The sequence below is a fragment of the Silurus meridionalis genome, chromosome 6 (assembly GCF_014805685.1).
Source record: "Silurus meridionalis isolate SWU-2019-XX chromosome 6, ASM1480568v1, whole genome shotgun sequence".
In the NCBI taxonomy this organism is placed as follows: domain Eukaryota; kingdom Metazoa; phylum Chordata; class Actinopteri; order Siluriformes; family Siluridae; genus Silurus; species Silurus meridionalis.
In genome coordinates, this window is record NC_060889.1 from 20269542 (window position 1) to 20287372 (window position 17831).

Sequence of the window (17831 nt, forward strand, 5' to 3'; positions counted from 1 at the left end):
GAAATGGCAACTTGGTGTGGCTGGGATTTGAAGTCACGACATTCGTATTCAAAATCTAATGTCTTGTCACTAAGCTACCACCTTATTAGCCATCACACCCTTTGGCATACTTTAGCTTGCGTCTTAGGGAAAATAAGTAGCAGCAGAAATGGATGACACATATTAGTTATTTGTAATGCCTTAAATTAATTAACCACAGCAATTAGATAAAGAATCTTATATACATTTTTATTATTTATATATTTTTGTTTATTCCCTTTGTTATCCCACTACAGGGGTCAGCCCAGCCAAACAATGGCTCACAAGATCTGTTGATTCTTTAACGGTGAGATGTATCAGGTTGTGTTGGTAATACTTTTACCATGCCGTAAGTGAAGGGAGTCCCTTCCCACACAAATCTCCTACCTACAGGAGTAAGAAGCATATGGGTCATTTATGAACTGTCATAAGATACTATGGTTAACTGTCTTTCACCGAAAAGGTTGCTCAATTAAGTTTATGAAATAACAGTTTACTTTTTATACCTGAGAAGACTGACAAATTTGGTGGCTAAACAAAGAAGCACAATTAATTAAAATCATACTTTAGAAACAATACAAAAACTAATCCGACAAAGTCAATGATTCCATGCATGGATACGCTTCCAAAAGGGTTATATTTAAAGAAACAAGTCACAGCGTGTGTTACTGCCAGTTGTATTGCTAAAACTTCTGCATGTAAAACCGCTGCTGGTGGAGAGGGAAGAGGGAGAGGGGAGTCCTTTTCACCCTTTACGTTTGTATAAGACTTCAGCAATTTGACTCCAGGGAATTTGATTGTAACTGTTTAAAATAAATAAAATGATTTAACATGATACAATAATCAAATATTTTCTCTTTTCTTATTTACTTTGGTATGGCTGTTACTATTTGTTGCTAATATCTATAAAATGGTGTGAGAGAAGGATGACAGAGAGGAAATCACAGCTAGGCCTGTTAATAGAGAGGAGGCAGACAAATCCAAAACCTAATGCAAAGTCAAAAACAGACTTAGGGCTAATGATTAACAAAAAAAGCCAGATGCACAAAAAACATTAAATATTTACTTCACTCTATATCTGTGTTTTTGTGTGTTTTTGTCTGTCTCCCTGTCCATCTACCCAATATTTAGTTGATTGTGATCAGTTGCAGGTGTACATGATTAGAGATCAGCTGACCGTGAATGTGACAAGATATGGGTGTTATTGGAAGTGTAGTCTAGGGTTGCCATGTCTGAAGACTGTGGTGTGTTCTGGAAAAAAATTTTTTGGATAGAGTTGACATGACACCTCTTAGTTTCTAAATACTAAAAATATTATTTGTGCTTGATTTTTTTATAGTTTTCCAGTGAAGACTGATTGTTGTTTTAAACTATACATAATGGAGGCTTCTGATTCTGAGGTAAGTACTGAGCGCAGAATTATATTTGATTTTCTGATTTATATGCCAGGGTGTTTGTTAGACCTTTCCTCAGACTCATCACTCATTCTTGTTCAAATATTTCCAAATTAAGATATTCGAAGATGCAAGAGATTTCTTTGACAAAGAGCTTCAACTAAAGACAGTTACTTCAAAAGGTATGGACATGATTCTTATGAGATGACTTTCCAAAATGCCAATCTAATCCTTGCTAAGCTGAATTATTTGCAAATATTTTTATGCAACCCATAACAGTTTAGTGCACTTCAATGTGACAAACGTTTGCTAGACTTGTTTAGAAATGCCTACACAGCACATAAACTAAACAGCTAAATTGAGACGCTTCAGTAAAAATGAAAGATCTGCCTTTCAGACTTCTTCACAAAATTATCTATTAAGGCCTAGTTTACTAAAATAAAAAATGTGTGTGTGAGAGAGAGAGAGAGAGAGAGAGAGAGAGAGAGAGAGAGAGAGTAATTGTGAATAATTAAATGGGAGTAATTGAAAGAGAACACTATAGAGTTTAATGTTTTTGTAGGTAGATATTTTTAATATCTTGATTTAACTGGTATTTAATCCAAACATTTGACTGAGATTTGCAAACTCTTTTTTTTATTAATAGGACCCATTCTTAAGAGCTTTCTTAAGGATGTGGGCCTGCAGCAACACTTCCCTAATAAACTCTCCTTGAGTACTGTACTACAGATAGACAAAAGCACAGTGACAGATGATCCAGCACAGTCTCTATCAGATTTACCATGGCTTTTCCTCAAGAAACTTATGATGGGAAAGGTAACTGCAAGAAGTGTCAAATGTAATTCATCTACTGATAAGAATGAAGATATGAGATTGAATCTGTACAGTGGCATGGACAGTCTTGTTCTTAACCAGGACTCTAGTCATAATGTCAATCCTTTAGACATCATTACTGCACTCTTTCATTGCTCAGACAGTTTTCTTCAACAAGAAATGGCCTTGAAAATGTCTATGTGCCAATTCTCTGTGCCTTTACTGCTTCCAAATTGTGACACACAGCACTGCATGCTCATGCTTTGGGCCTTAAGAGACATTGTGAAGAAGTTTAGACCACATTCCTTGACAGATCCAAAAGGGTTTGTGGAAGACAGGATTGTTCTAGCTGATTTACCTTTAGTGTCCTTTGTAAGACTTGGGGATTGCAGCATCTCCAAATCTCAAATCTTGAACAAGCTGCTCAGTAATCCACAACAATATCATGATACGTTTGTGCACCATGACATGGACTGTGGAGATATCCCAAGAAAAATATCAAATGGTTTGGTGGAGATCAGCTGGTATCTACCATGTGGAAGTAAAAACATAGACATCTTTCAAGAACCTGTGGCTTTTGCAAACCTTAGAGGTGACATGCGCACATTTGAGACTCAGTACTCATTCCTTTGTCAGATTTCTACAGCGGTTTTCGTGTTCATTGACAATTTTGAATCAAACAATCAGCTACTCACCAGTACACATGTAAAAGCACAATTGTTTTTGGTGAGTAATGCACAGACTAAAGCTTTCAACCTGGATTTGTTGAAAAGAACAACTGCTGCATTGAATTTTAAAACCAACATAATTCTAAAGGACAAACGAAATGATGCAGATTTTGTTAAAAAACTGCGTTCCGCAGTAAGTGATGTTGTTAAAAACAGTTCGATGACTGTACAGGTGGAGAAGATGACCTCAGTTGCAAATGAATTTGGAATTTCAATTGATGAAGACACCAAGGAGTGCCAAAATGCAAAAGAAAATGCAAATGAAATCACTAGTAAGATACGGGACACAGCAATATTTAAGGAGAAACAGCTCCCATTGCAGGGTGAGATCTGGAAGAAATTGGGAAAATTAGAGAAAGAGGAGTGTAGACTTTGTAAACTGGGAGATAAGAACATTGAGATCTACAAAAGTGAATTGATGGACCAGAAGATGGAACTCAGAAAGCAGCAAAGGAGCTATGAAATGTCAGAAGCTTTGACCTGCTTCATAAACGCATTGTCAAGTCCAAACCCTGAAAGATTCTATTTCCTGAAATGGATGCGAATGAATCTGGAGAATTTGTCACGCAATAAATTATCTGGCCTTAGAGAATTGTACAAGGAGAAATGTCAAGAATCATCTGAAAAGAAGGAGGAAATTGCATTACTTGACAAAAAGATTTTAAACAGTGCTTTAGGAACTGAACACTTTCTGAGGGAAATGGGTCAGCTGTATGAAGCTGCTGTCATCCTTCCAGAAAATAGACAGTCACGACAGCAAATGCAACATTTACCCAGACTGTGTGCTGAACTGCTTTTAGATGGTTTCCCTCTTGAACTAGTAGATGGTGATGCTTCAAATATTCCCCTTAGGTGGATTAGTGATGTTCTGAAAGAGCTGAATACTTTAGTGCATCACAAGAATAAGATCATGGTAGTCACAGTATTAGGAGTCCAGAGCACAGGAAAGTCTACTCTACTCAATACCATGTTTGGGGTTCAGTTTGCAGTCAGCAGTGGAAGATGCACACGAGGAGCTTTCATGTTGCTAATCAAAATCACAGACAGCTTTAGAGACAAACTCAACTGTGATCATTTATTGATCATTGACACTGAGGGACTAAAATCACCTGAGTTGGCAAAGCTTGATGACAACCATGAACATGACAATGAACTGGCCACACTTGTTGTTGGACTGAGTGACATTACCATCATCAACATTGCCATGGAGAACTCCACAGAAATGAAAGACATTCTGCAGATTGTAGTGCATGCTTTCCTCAGGATGAAGGAGTTGGCAAAAAGCCCATGTGTGCATTTGTGCATCAGAATGTCGCTGATGTTTCAGCACATGACAAAAATATGAGAGACCGAAAGCTCCTGTTAGAGCAGCTGAATATAATGACTGAAGCAGCAGCCAAGATGGAAAACAAGCAAGACTACAAGAAGTTTACTGATGTAATGGAATATGACCCAGAGACTGGAAACTGGTATATACCTGGGCTCTGGCATGGTAACCCGCCAATGGCACCAGTAAATGCTGGATATTCTGAAGCTGTCTATGACTTTAAAAAGAACATGATGGACATTCTTGAAAAAAAGAAAATATCTACAAACAACATTGTAGAATTTGGACAAAAAGTTTATGGAATGCAGTAAAATATGAAAATTTCATATTCAGCTTTAGGAACAGCCTGGTAGCTGATGCATACATGAAGCTGTGCACTGAATTCTATAAATGGGAATGGACTTTCAAAAAGCACATGAATATGTGGTTAACTTCAGCTGAAAACATAGTTTCAAATTTCGAGATGATGAAATCAATATCTGACAAGACAAACTTGCATGATTTACTGGTGATTCTAAAACACGAGGCCTCTTCCAAGCTTGATAAATGGGAAGAGACCATTTTGGAAAACCTTATCAAATACTTTGAGCAAACGGAGGGTCATGTTTATCTTGTGGAAAAGTACAAGTCAGACTTTGAAAACAGTGCAAAATCTCTCAGGAGGGAAACAGAAAACTCAGTGATGAGTAAACTAGAAACAGCTGTTGAGATCAGGACAGGAAAAAACAAACTGGACAACATCATGAAAACACATACTGACAAAATGGAAAAGAAAGTGTTCAACCTTTTGGAGGAGCTCAGAAAAGACAGATTTTCTAAAATTATGTCTGAAGAGAAGCTTGACAAGACCTTTGAAAATATATGGTTGGAAACACACAAAGAGCTGTCATTTAAAGGCTTGCAGAGACAAACAATATCTGACCTTGTTTTTACACAATTACGGACAAACATGAAGCAAAAAGCAAGCTCTACCTCTAAAACATTAAATAGAGTTACACTGGATCAGTATGGCAAAGAGAAGTTTGTTGTTACACACGACAGTTGTTTTCATAATTATATTTATAAAGGTGAACACACAGTGAGACTGCAAGAGTTTGCAGACAGTGTCATTGACGTCTGCAAGCAGTTACTTAATCACATAAAAGAGAGAAAATTAGATTATCATGATACATACACGCAAGAGATCCTATGTATAATTGATCAAAAATTGACTATGGAGAAGAATTTACAATTTTCGGACAAATTTGAACTCTCTCTTAAGCTGCACATTTGTGCTATTTCTGCAAGAGAATTCCAGGCCATGCATGACAGATTCATTGAAGAGAACGACCCACGCAGATGTCTTGAGCAATTCAAAGATAAGTTCCGTGATGATTTCAAAGATCTGTTCAATAATCGTGATCAGTGTCAGATGAAAGCTAAAGAATTTGCAGAACTCTGCCTGAGTCCTGCAGTTGAGACATACATCTGTAACTCACTGGGTCCAGACATTATTGACACAATGCTGCAGGGGGAAAATGCATTTGAGTTCAGCACACGAGGTTTTTTTCAGTACTCTATTTTAAAACAACTTCTGATTGAGAATGATTTTCAGAGCTATCTGTGCTACACACGTTCTTATGAGCAGTTTGTTAAAAAATGGATATTGAAAAAAATTACAGACAGATTTTCCACAGGTAACACACTTTGCATGCTGGAACAGCAACATCTCAAAGGAGCCCTTATGGAGATAAAGGAGGCTATCAATAATGCACAACATGAAACAGATGAAGTTGAAAGCATAAAGGGCTTTATTCAGAAAATTTGCAGAAAGCTCGAAAAACTTGTAATTCCAAATGATGTCGTGGAAGCAGTCATGACACTTACTAATGCAAAACAGGAGCAATTTGCCTACTGGCTCACAGAGTTTGTAGAGGAAATGGAAGAGTCACTGAAGATTAAATTGAGAATGGGAAATATTCAGAGCAAACTGAAAACACTTAAAATCAAACCAGAGGATGAGTTGTTCAAGCGTGTGTTTGGCTGTGGAAAACAATGTCCATTCTGCAAAGCACCATGTGAGGCAGGAGGAAAAGCTCATAGAAATCATTCTGCTTCTGTACACAGACCTCGAGGTCTTGGTTTTTTCAGGTATGATCACTCAGAAAAATTAATCACTAACATCTGCTCCACTGATGTGAACAGCAAAAGAAAGTTCAGATGCTTTGAGACACAATATGAAAGCCATTCTTACAAGAAATACAGAGAGATCTTTCCAGACTGGCACATCCCTGCAGACCCCAGCATAGAGGCCGCAGACTACTGGAAATATGTGATGGCAAAATTTAATGATCAGTTTGCAGATGCATACGATGCAAAGCCTGCAGATATTCCTGCAGTGTGGAAAAAGATCACACAACAACAAGCAGAAAACAGTTTGAAGCTGTGTTTTAGTATCAAATAAATACTACTGAAAATCAGAAGTATTAAAATAACACTTCTGTTTTAGTTTCACTGCATTTAACCTTCTCTTTAAAAAAAATTCAACAACCAGACAGATTACTGTGCAATAAATATGAAAAACTTAAGAATAACAATCATGTTTTTGGATGTTAATCTTTGCTAATTGTTTAGTCATTTACTTTATTTGGATTGTTTAAATCGTGTAGTTATAATAGTTTTTATTGTTACCCTAGTGATTTAATGCTCTGTTTTTCTGTGTTTAGGTGACATTTTCTCAAAAATATTACATTTCATTCATCATGACAAGTCTATTAATGTAAAATGCATCGTCATGTGATTAGATGAATGTAACATTTTAATGAAAACTTAGGTGGCTACTGTGGGCATCATAAAACTTTTTATCTTATCTTATTAATATAACCTGTTTTACTTTAAATAAACGTGTGATTTTGTCCCAAACAAACTCTCACATGTATAAATATACACTCACTAAGCACCTTATTAGGAACATCTACTGATGCAATTGTGTAATCAGCCAAACATGGCAGCAGCACAATGCATAGTCATGCAAAAAAACAGACCAACATCTTTGGGTCAATGTTCAGATCAGATTGGTGAAAAAACATGTGATGTCAGTGATTTTGATTAAGGCATGATTGCTGGTACCCAATAGACTGGTCTAAATATATATCTGTAACTGCTGATCTCCTGGGTCTCTAGGGTTTACTCAGGATGGTGCAATAGAGAAGAAAACAATCAAAGACTTGTCAGTTCTACACACAGTAATGCTTTGTTATTGAGAGAGGTCACACAGCAATGACCAGATTAATTTAACCTCACAGTAAGACTCTACCCTATGACAAAGCAAAAGTCACATAAAATTACTTTTCATAAACATGACAATGTTGAAGTTGTTTCAGAATGGAGGATTCTTGAAAATGCACCTGAAAATGTACAGCATAAATCAGAATTGCTATGAACTGTGGCTTTTTTAAGAGACAAAATGCAGTATTACATAGAATAGTAAAAAAAAAATCTTGAAAGTGAAGCTTTGTATAATCCATTTAATTACGTAGCATTGTGTTTTCGCACAGACCATTATTGCTTACATACCACAATGTTTACATACCACCATCAATTCTGAAGCACTCTGGACATGTAAACACGGAAGACAGAATAGAATATAAAAAGGATGTAAAGAGGAGAAAACAGTGATAGGTGAGAAGAAGATTAGCATGGAACCATGTATATGCCACATAAAAAAAAAAGTTTGCCTAATTCTGACTTTTTACCTTGAAATTCTGACTTTTTCTTGAAATTCCGATTTGTTTAGCCAATCGGGCAGCGTCACCCTCTCTGTAGTGTCAGAAAGCTTTACATACTGAAAATGAAATGGGCTACAATCAATCGCATGGTATGAAACTAAGCCTCCGGATTTGAAAATCCGGATTTGAAAATCCCTGGAGAGACCTCTGTCTAACAATCAGCTCTGAAGGAGACCGAACAAGACAGATGAAGAAGTGGTGGCCTCATTCAAAAGCTTCAAACTTCAGGCCAACAACAAGAATACCAATGGATGCACCAGACATGTTGGATGTTTACTAAAAAAATAAAGTCAGAAATGCAAGAGAAATAAAGTTGGAATTAGAAAAACGACAAAAAGGTTCCAAGGTTTGGGATCATTTCAAACTAAAACAAACTAATACTTCTTATTCGATTACTCCATTAATCGTTGAAATAATTGGTAGAATACTCGATTACTAATATAATCGAAAGTGACAGCCCTACGTCACTCTGCACTCACCATTTCCTCTTAACAGGACAACTGATGGTCTAAAGCACATTAAGAAGGCAAGAAATGTCACAAACTGTGAAGTTAAAACTGTGCCAAGCTGTCATCAAAGCTAATGTAGCAATTTGGACAATCTATAATATAAAACATATTCTTGGTTATTTAACACAGTTTTGTTTACTACATAATTCTATACATTCTTTTTACAGATTGGATCAGTATTAATCTACAATGCTGAAAATAATTGAAATATTAGCTGTAATGCACGCTACTCTGCCATCTACTGGTCATTTAGGATTCTGCAACATTCAGGACACTTTGTCCTTTTGCAGATGTACTTAATCGGTGAAGTTTGGATTTCGTTTATTTGTAAACTCATATTTTTCTTTCAGGTGACGAAAAATTGTTTTTTTTAGTATTCGTTTTAATTTTTCGCGATAGATTTCGTAATAAGATTGCTTTCATCATATATACGAATGAGAATAGAACAGAGTTGCTTCTTAAACATGGAAAGAAACATGGCTTTAAACATTATCAAAGTAGTAACATTAGAGCAGTCCAAATTCTTCCTTCTTTAATACTTTAGAAATAAATAACCTTCCTGTGGTGGATTACTGTAGGTATAGGGTGTCCTGTGCAGCATTCGGTTTCCTTTCGGTTTCCTTTCGGTAGAGATGAAACCATCGCCACAGCCCAGTTTACTCTTATCAGGAAATCATTCACAGAACCTCGGCTGAGCAATAAAGAACGTCGGGAGCAAACGAGCTGGACCTCGGTATGTTGGATTAACAAACAAAATCAATTTTTTTGTTCTGGAAATTATGATTAAAGGTAGTTTCTGAATGCAGGATTTGATTCTTTTAACTGTTTTTTATGTATTTTGCCAGCCATTTACGTGAATAACTTTTAAGTGTATAATGACGTTTGCCAAATGCCCTAAATGTAAGTGTAAATAGAGACCTGATCTTAAATATTCTTAAAGATTAGCAATCTTAATAAATATTTCACATTTGTTTTGGATAGTGAAGCTCTCTCTCTCTCTCTCTCTCTCTCTCTCTCTCTCTCTGTCTCTCTCTCTCTCTCTCTCTCTCTCTCTCACACACACACACACACACACACACACACACACACACACACACACACACACACACACACACACACAATTTATAACATAATGACATCAAAAAATTATGAGTGGTGAAGTGATTAACACCGATTTACTTCATCATGAAGTAAACCTCAAGTTCAACCTCAAAGTTGATGTGTTAAAAGCAAGAAAAATGGGCAAGTGTAAGAATTTGAGTGACTTTGTTAATTGTGATATAGGTATAGGTGTATAGGTATCATTGGAAAGCTTTCAAATTATTTTAATGCTTTGTGTTATGCATTAGGTCGTCTTTTTTTGGAATTCTGTAACAGTAATACAACAAAAAGAATCTGTATCTGTAGAAGCAAAAACATTTCATCTGATAAGAAGCATATAGTACATTTTACTATAGTAAATCTTTTAAGTAAAGCTCACTGTTTCCACTAAAGAGGTTGCTGACTTGTTTAAATGAATCACAAACTTTATATAATGCAGATATTTCATAGGGTAGACTGTTGAATCTGAAGTATCCAAGTACCAAAAGCCATGCATAGATGCACTAACCATTCATAGATTGGTACTCTGTAGACTGTTACATGATACTTTAGTCGGTCTTAAAATGTAAAATATAAATTGTGTTTTATGTGTATTTTTGCTGGTTCTTGTACTAGACATAATGTAAACTCAATCCTTATTTGCAGACCACATTTAAAACAACAGAGGTTGCCCCAAAGTGCTTTATGACCCGATCAGTGGAGACTTATAATGGAGACTTCTGATGAAGAGGTAAGTGATGACATCTTTATGCCTGCCACAAAAATATTTATTTGATTTTCTGATTTACAGGCCAGCAGTGTGTTAGATATTTTCCCAAATGTGTTAGACATTTTCTCATATCCTTCTTCAAATATTCCCAAATTAAGCTATTTGAAGATGCCAGCGACTTCTTTGACAAAGAGCTACAAATAAATTTTTCTGAAAGACACTTTGCAGAATCACCCGTAAAAGAGGAGACAAGCACATCAGAAGGTACTGTTATAAATATTTTTGTAGCTTCTTTACCAACATGGCCAATGACCATAAGTGCTGAGTTAAATTCTTCTTGTTCTACAACTCACCTGCGTCATATGTAATTTTAGTGCAGTCAGTTTGGATTAATTTCACTATACACCCCTGTCTAGTGAAATTAATCCAAACTGACTGCACTAAAATGACATATGACGCAGGTGAGTTGTAGAACAAGAAGAATTTAACTCACCCACCCCTGGAAATGCCTATACCAGGCCAGACCTTTTTACAGATTTATGCTGAAATGCAGAGCTAAATAAAGTAAATAAAATATTTTACTTAAGTAAAAGTACTTGTTACTTAAATTACATTTTTCTTATGTACAAGTAAAGTTACTAAAAAGCTACTCAAATAAAAGTAAAAAGTAGTACATTTAAATTTACAGAGGTACTTTTTTTAGCTGGGGGTTCTACTGTAGTTCAAAAAGGTCAAGGGGATAAACATTTTTTTTAATTGAAGATTTTATTAAATTTAACAAAAAATAAAATAAAATAAACAAATAAATAATATATTTAATGAGAGATAATGAGAGAAATCGCAAAAGCAAATTCTGTATTCCGACAGTGAGCATTGAGCACTGAAGAACTCCAGCATTTTTTGCATTGATGAATCAAAACAACTTTGATTGGAGACTGTATTCTCAACTTAAGTGTGTGATTGGTTATACAGTATTGCTCAAATCAAATTTTATATGACACTTAAATTGTACACTGGTAATAGTGCTATCTTAATTGTGCATTGACAATTTTGCCACAAGTCCCCGTTAATTTACAATCTTGATTCTAACCAACATTAGCAATGTCATGCAGTCATGCAATGCACCAGTACAACAATTATTTAAAATAAAGATATAAGTATTATTAACTTTTCTCAACACACTTGCATAGGTTTGATATTGAGTTTTTATAACAAATTTAGTCTCCTATGGTAACACAAGTAAATGTAATTTTTACGTTCCACTTGTGCTGAAATGTCAGGTCTGTGTCCAGGCAGCAAGTACACTTTTAAAGTGGTTGCAGGTTTAGAAAATGTCCACCAGTAATAGAAAATAGAAGTTATAAACAATTGCATATTTTTGAAGTGACATGTGTCTAAAATATCTCAATTTAATCTACCATTATTCTTCTGTATTCTAGTTCCAAACCCACCGGAAAGCATCAAGGTTGAAAATATTAGTAGTACATCAGTCACCCTAACTTGGGACCCACCTGCTTCCTTAGAGAAGTACCTTGTGATGTGTTCCTACAAAGGTAGAACTGTTCATGAAGAAGAAACAGAAATGAACACAATTACTATCAATAACCTAACTCCAGGAAAAAAATATGCCTTTTACATTGCAACAGTTCTTAAAAATGGCTGCAGAAGCAAGAATGCAGTGTCATTTGCCAGTACTAGTAAGTATTAATATACTCTTTATAAACCTTATAAATACACTGTATAAAGTCTTTTAACTTTATGCAATGATCCTAATCCAAATGACTGACTGAGATGTTACTATATAATTCTTTATTACTAGAAACCAAACTTAAGAGCTTTCTTCAGGATGTGGGCCTACAGCAACACTTCCCTAATAAACTCTCCTTGAGTACTGTACTACAGATAGACAAAAGCACAGTGACAGATGATCCAGCACAGTCTCTATCAGATTTACCATGGCTTTTCCTCAAGAAACTTATGATGGTTAATGTAACTGCAAGAAGTGTCAAATGTGCTTCATCGACTGATAATAATGAAGACTTAAGTTCAGATCTGTACAGTGACTTGGACAGTCTTGTTCTTAACCAGGACTCTAGTCATAAAATCAGTCCCTTAGACATCATTACTGCACTCTTTCATTGCTCAGACAGTTTTCTTCAACAAGAAATGGCCTTGAAAATGTCTATGTGCCAATTCTCTGTGCCTTTACTGCTTCCAAATTGTGACACACAGCAGTGCATGCTCATGCTTTGGGCCTTAAGAGATATTGTAAAGAAGTTCAGACCACATTCCTTGACAGATCCAAAAGGGTTTGTGGAAGACAGGATTGTTCTAGCTGATTTACCTTTAGTGTCCTTTGTAAGACTTGGGGACTGCAGCATCTCCAAATCTCAAATCTTGAACAAGCTGCTCAGTAATCCACAACAATATCATGATACGTTTGTGCACCATGACATGGACTGTGGAGACATCCCAAGAAAAATATCAAATGGTTTGGTGGAGATCAGCTGGTATCTACCATGTGGAAGTAAAAACATAGACATCTTTCAAGAACCTGTGGCATTTGCAAACCTAAGAGGTGACATGCGCACATTTGAGACTCAGTACTCATTCCTTTGTCAGATTTCTACAGCGGTTTTCGTGTTCATTGACAATTTTGAGTCAAACCATCAGCTACTCACCAGTACACATGTAAAAGCACAATTGTTTTTGGTGAGTAATGCACAGACTAAAGCTTTCAACCTGGATTTGTTGAAAAAAACAGCTGCTGCATTGAATTTGAAAAAACAGCATCATTCTAAAGAACAAACAAAATGATGCAGATTTTGTTAAGAAACTCTGTTCCGCAGTGAGTGATGTTGGTAAAAACAGTTCGATGACTGTACAGCTGGAGAAGATGACTTCAGTTGCACATGAATTTGGAATTTCAATTGATGAAGACACCAAGGAGTGCCAAAATGCAAAAGAAAATGCAGATGCAATCACTAGTGAGATACGGGACACAGTATTATTTAAGGAGAAACAGCTCCCATTGCAGGGTGAGATCTGGAAGAAATTGGGAAAATTAGAGAAAGAGGAGTGTAGACTTCGTAAAACTGGGGATAAGAACATTGAAATCTACAAAAGTGAACTGATGGAACAAAAGATGGAACTCAGGAAGCAGCAAAGCAGCTATGAAATATCAGAAGCCATGACCTGCTTTATAAGTTCACTGTCAAGTTCATGTCTCGAAAGATCCTATTTCCTGAAATGGATGCGAATGAATCTGGACAATCTGTCTCGCAAAAAATTATCTTTCCTAAGAGAGCTGTACAAGGAGAAATGTCAAGAATCATCTGAGAAGAAGGAGGAAATTGCATTACTTGATAGACAGATTTCAAACAGTGCTTTAGGAACTGAACACTTTCTGAGGGAAATGGGTCAGCTGTATGAAGCTGCTGTCATTCTTCCAGAAAATAGACAGTCACGACAGCAAATGCAACATTTACCCAGACTGTGTGCTAAACTACTTTTAGATGGATTCCCTCTTGAACTAGTAGATGGTGATGCTTCAAATATTCCCCTTAGGTGGATTAGTGATGTTCTGAAAGAGCTGAATACTTTAGTGCATCACAAGAATAGGATCATGGTAGTCACAGTATTAGGAGTCCAGAGCACAGGAAAGTCTACTCTACTCAATACCATGTTTGGGATTCAGTTTGCTGTCAGCAGTGGAAGATGCACACGAGGAGCTTTCATGTTGCTGATCAAAATCGCAGACAGCTTTAGAGACAAACTCAACTGTGATCATTTATTGATCATTGACACTGAGGGACTAAAATCACCTGAGTTGGCAAAGCTTGATGACAGCCATGAACATGACAATGAACTGGCCACACTTGTTGTTGGACTGAGTGACATCACCATCATCAACATTGCAATGGAGAACTCCACAGAAATGAAAGACATTCTGCAGATTGTAGTGCATGCGTTCCTCAGGATGAAGGAAGTGGGCAAAAAGCCCATGTGTGCATTTGTGCATCAGAATGTCGCTGATGTCTCAGCACATGACAAAAATATGAGAGACCGAAAGCTCCTGTTAGAGCAGCTGAATGTAATGACTGAAGCAGCAGCCAAGATGGAAAACAAGCAAGACTACAAGAAGTTTACTGATGTAATGGAATATGACCCAGAGACTGGAAACTGGTATATACCTGGGCTCTGGCATGGTAACCCGCCAATGGCACCAGTAAATGCTGGATATTCTGAAGCTGTCTATGACTTCAAAAAGAACATGATGGATGTACTTGAAAAGAAGACAATATCTATGAACAACATTGAAGATTTCTTGAGTGGACAAAAAGTTTATGGAATGCAGTAAAATATGAAAATTTCATATTCAGCTTTAGGAACAGCCTGGTAGCTGATGCATACATGAAGCTGTGCACTGAATTCCATAAATGGGAATGGACTTTCAAAAGCACATGTATACATGGTTAACATCTGCTGAAAACAGAGTTTCAAATTTCGAGATGATGAAATCAATATCTGACAAGACAAACTTGCAAGATTTACTGAGAGTCCTGAAACATGAAGCCTCATCCGAGCTTAATAAACAGGAACAAGACATTTTGGAAAACCTCATAAAATACTTTGAGCTAACAGAGGGTCATGTCTATCTAGTGGAAACATACAAAGAGGACTTTGTAAACAGTGCAAAATGTCTCAGGAGGGAAACAGAAAACTCAGTGCTGAGTAAACTAGTGACAGTTATTGCAATTAGAACAGGAAAGAATAAACTTGGCAACATCATGAAAACACATACTGACAAAATGGAAAAGAAAGTGTTCAACCTTCTGGAGGATCTCAGAAAAGACAGATCTGATGAAACTATGTCTGAAGAGAAGCTTGACAAGATCTTTGAAAATATATGGTTGGAAACACACAAAGAGCTGTCATTTAAAGGCTTGCAGAGACAATCAATATCTGACCTTGTTTTTACACAATTACGGACAAACATGAATCATAAAGGAAGCTCTATCTCTGAAACATTAAATAGAGTTAAACTGGATCAGTATGGCAAAGAGAAGTTTGTTGTTAAACCAGAAAGTTTTTTAAAAAAATTGATCAATCATGTTTTCAAAAGTGAGCACACTGTAAGACTGCAGGAGCTGGCAGACAGTATCATTGATGCATGCAAGCAGTCAGTTAATCACAGAAAAGAGAGAAAATTAGATTATCATGATACATACATGCAAGAGATCCTATGTATAATTGATCAAAAATTGACTGTGGGAAAGAATTTTCGATTTTCGGACAAATTTGAACTCTATCTTAAGCTACACATTTGTGCTATTTCTGCAAGAGAATTCCAGGCCATGCATGACAGATTCATTGAAGAGAACGACCCACGCAGATGTCTTGAGCAATTCAAAGATAAGTTCCGTGATGATTTCAAAGATCTGTTCAATAATCGTGATCAGTGTCAGAGGAAAGCTAAAGAATTTGCAGAACTCTGCCTGAGTCCTGCAGTTGAGACATACATCTGTAACTCACTGGGTCCAGACATTATTGACACAATGCTGCAGGGGGAAAATGCATTTGAGTTCAGCACACGAGGTTTTTTTCAGTACTCTATTTTAAAACAACTTCTGACTGAGAATGATTGTCAGAGCTATCTGTGCTACATAGGATCTTATGAGCAGTTTGTTAAAAACTGGATATTAAAACAAATTACAGACAGATTTTCCAAAGGAAACATATTTTTGACCTGCAACAGCAACATCTCAATGGAGCTATTCAGCAGATAAACAATGCCATTAGGAAAGCAAAACATGAGATAGATGAAAATGAAGGCATAAAGAAATTTATTCAGAACATTTGCAGAGAGCTTGGAAAAAAATTGTCATTGCAAATGATGTCTTAGAAGCAGTTATGGTTTTGAACAATGCCAAGCAGGAACAGTTTGCTCACTGGCTCATACAGTCTGTGGAGGAAATGAAAGTGTCTCTGACGACTAAATTAAAGAATATTAACATTAAGATAAAACTGAAGGAACTTAAAATCAGACCTGAGGATGAGTTGTTCAAGCGTGTGTTTGGCTGTGGGGAACAGTGTCCATTCTGCAAAGCACCATGTGAGGCAGGAGGAGAAGCTCATAAAAACACTGTGCTTCTATACACAGACCACAAGGACTTGGAAGGTACAGGTATGATGACTCAAAGGAATTAGATATTAACATTTGTTCCACTAATGTGAACAGTGAAGCAGCGTTTAAATGCACAGAAACCCAAGGCAAGTACCATCCTTACAAGAAATACAGAGAGATCTTTCCAGACTGGAACATTCCTCCAGACCCCAGCATAGAGGCTGCAGACTACTGGAAATATGTGATGGCAAAATTTAATGATCAGTTTGCAGAAGCTTACAAAGCAAAGCCTGCAGATATTCCTGCAGCATGGAAAAACATCACACCGCAACAAGCAGAAAACAGTTTAAAGGCGTGTTTCAGTATCAAGTAAATACTACTGGAAAAAAGGCCTAAAAACACTGCTTTTGGCATGATGGCTACAAGCTATCAGGATTTTTTTTTAGTTCAGAACATGATGATGCCTGTGACCAACTTAATTTGACCCTTTTCAGCAATTAAATTGATCTAATGCATTTGAAGAATTATATATTTGGATCTTTGCTTTAATTGTTTTTATTGTTTACTTGTTTGTGTTTTACTACTCTTTCTTCCTGAGTGTTTATGTGACTGCTTTCAGAAGCAGATTACCCTCTGATGAATGAATAAATGAAATATCTAATTAAGTTTTATTAACCATCAATGTAACTATGTCTATGTAACAATTTTGGGCATGTTTAATTAATTTTGATAAATGTATAATGCAGTTTAAATCAAAACTTGATCATAGTTAATAGAAAGATAAAAGTGTTACTAATGACATTATAATAGTTTTGCATGGTAACCAAAATGTATATAACTTGCTTAACTTATAATAAACCTGTGATTCTGTCTGTTGTTCATGTGTATAAATATAAACCCAATGAGCACACTATTAGCCAGAGGTGGCAAAAGTACACACATATCCTTTACTTAAGTAGTAGTACAGATACTCATGTTTTAAAATACTCGGGTAAAAGTTGAAGTACTGACTATACTTTTTTCCTCAAGTTAAATTAAAGAAGTTTTGGCTCTGACATGTACTTTAGTAAAAATCAGTTATTACTTCTACCTGTTTTAGTTTCACACTGGTAAATGGACCTCACCTCATATTAATATTAGGGCTGTAAATTAAATATTTAATCGCAACCTAATCGCACATTTCTATCTGTTCTAAATGTACCATATATGAATACTTCCTGTTTTTAATACTTTAAGTGACATGGAGAAATATGGATGCAACATACATATAGAGGATCAATCTCTGATCCTTCATCGGGACCCGCATCCCCAGAATCATCTGAGTCTCCCTCAGTATGT

At 36.2% G+C, this 17831-nt stretch overlaps 1 protein-coding gene and 1 pseudogene across 1 annotated transcript; both read left to right on the forward strand.

Moving 5' to 3' along the window:
• The first annotated feature begins 1356 nt into the window (after positions 1 to 1356).
• si:dkey-85k7.12 (up-regulator of cell proliferation) lies at positions 1357 to 14877 on the forward strand. Its single transcript, XM_046851274.1, is given in 8 exon segments — positions 1357 to 1418; positions 1531 to 1594; positions 9135 to 9289; positions 10303 to 10387; positions 10525 to 10630; positions 11806 to 12063; positions 12186 to 13146; positions 13148 to 14877. Coding segments are annotated over 5 exon segments (2925 nt in total). The 5' UTR covers positions 1357 to 1418; positions 1531 to 1594; positions 9135 to 9289; positions 10303 to 10366; the 3' UTR covers positions 14727 to 14877.
• Positions 14878 to 16136: 1259 nt separating this feature from the next.
• Positions 16137 to 17365, forward strand: LOC124387133 (annotated as a pseudogene).
• Positions 17366 to 17831: the final 466 nt, after the last annotated feature.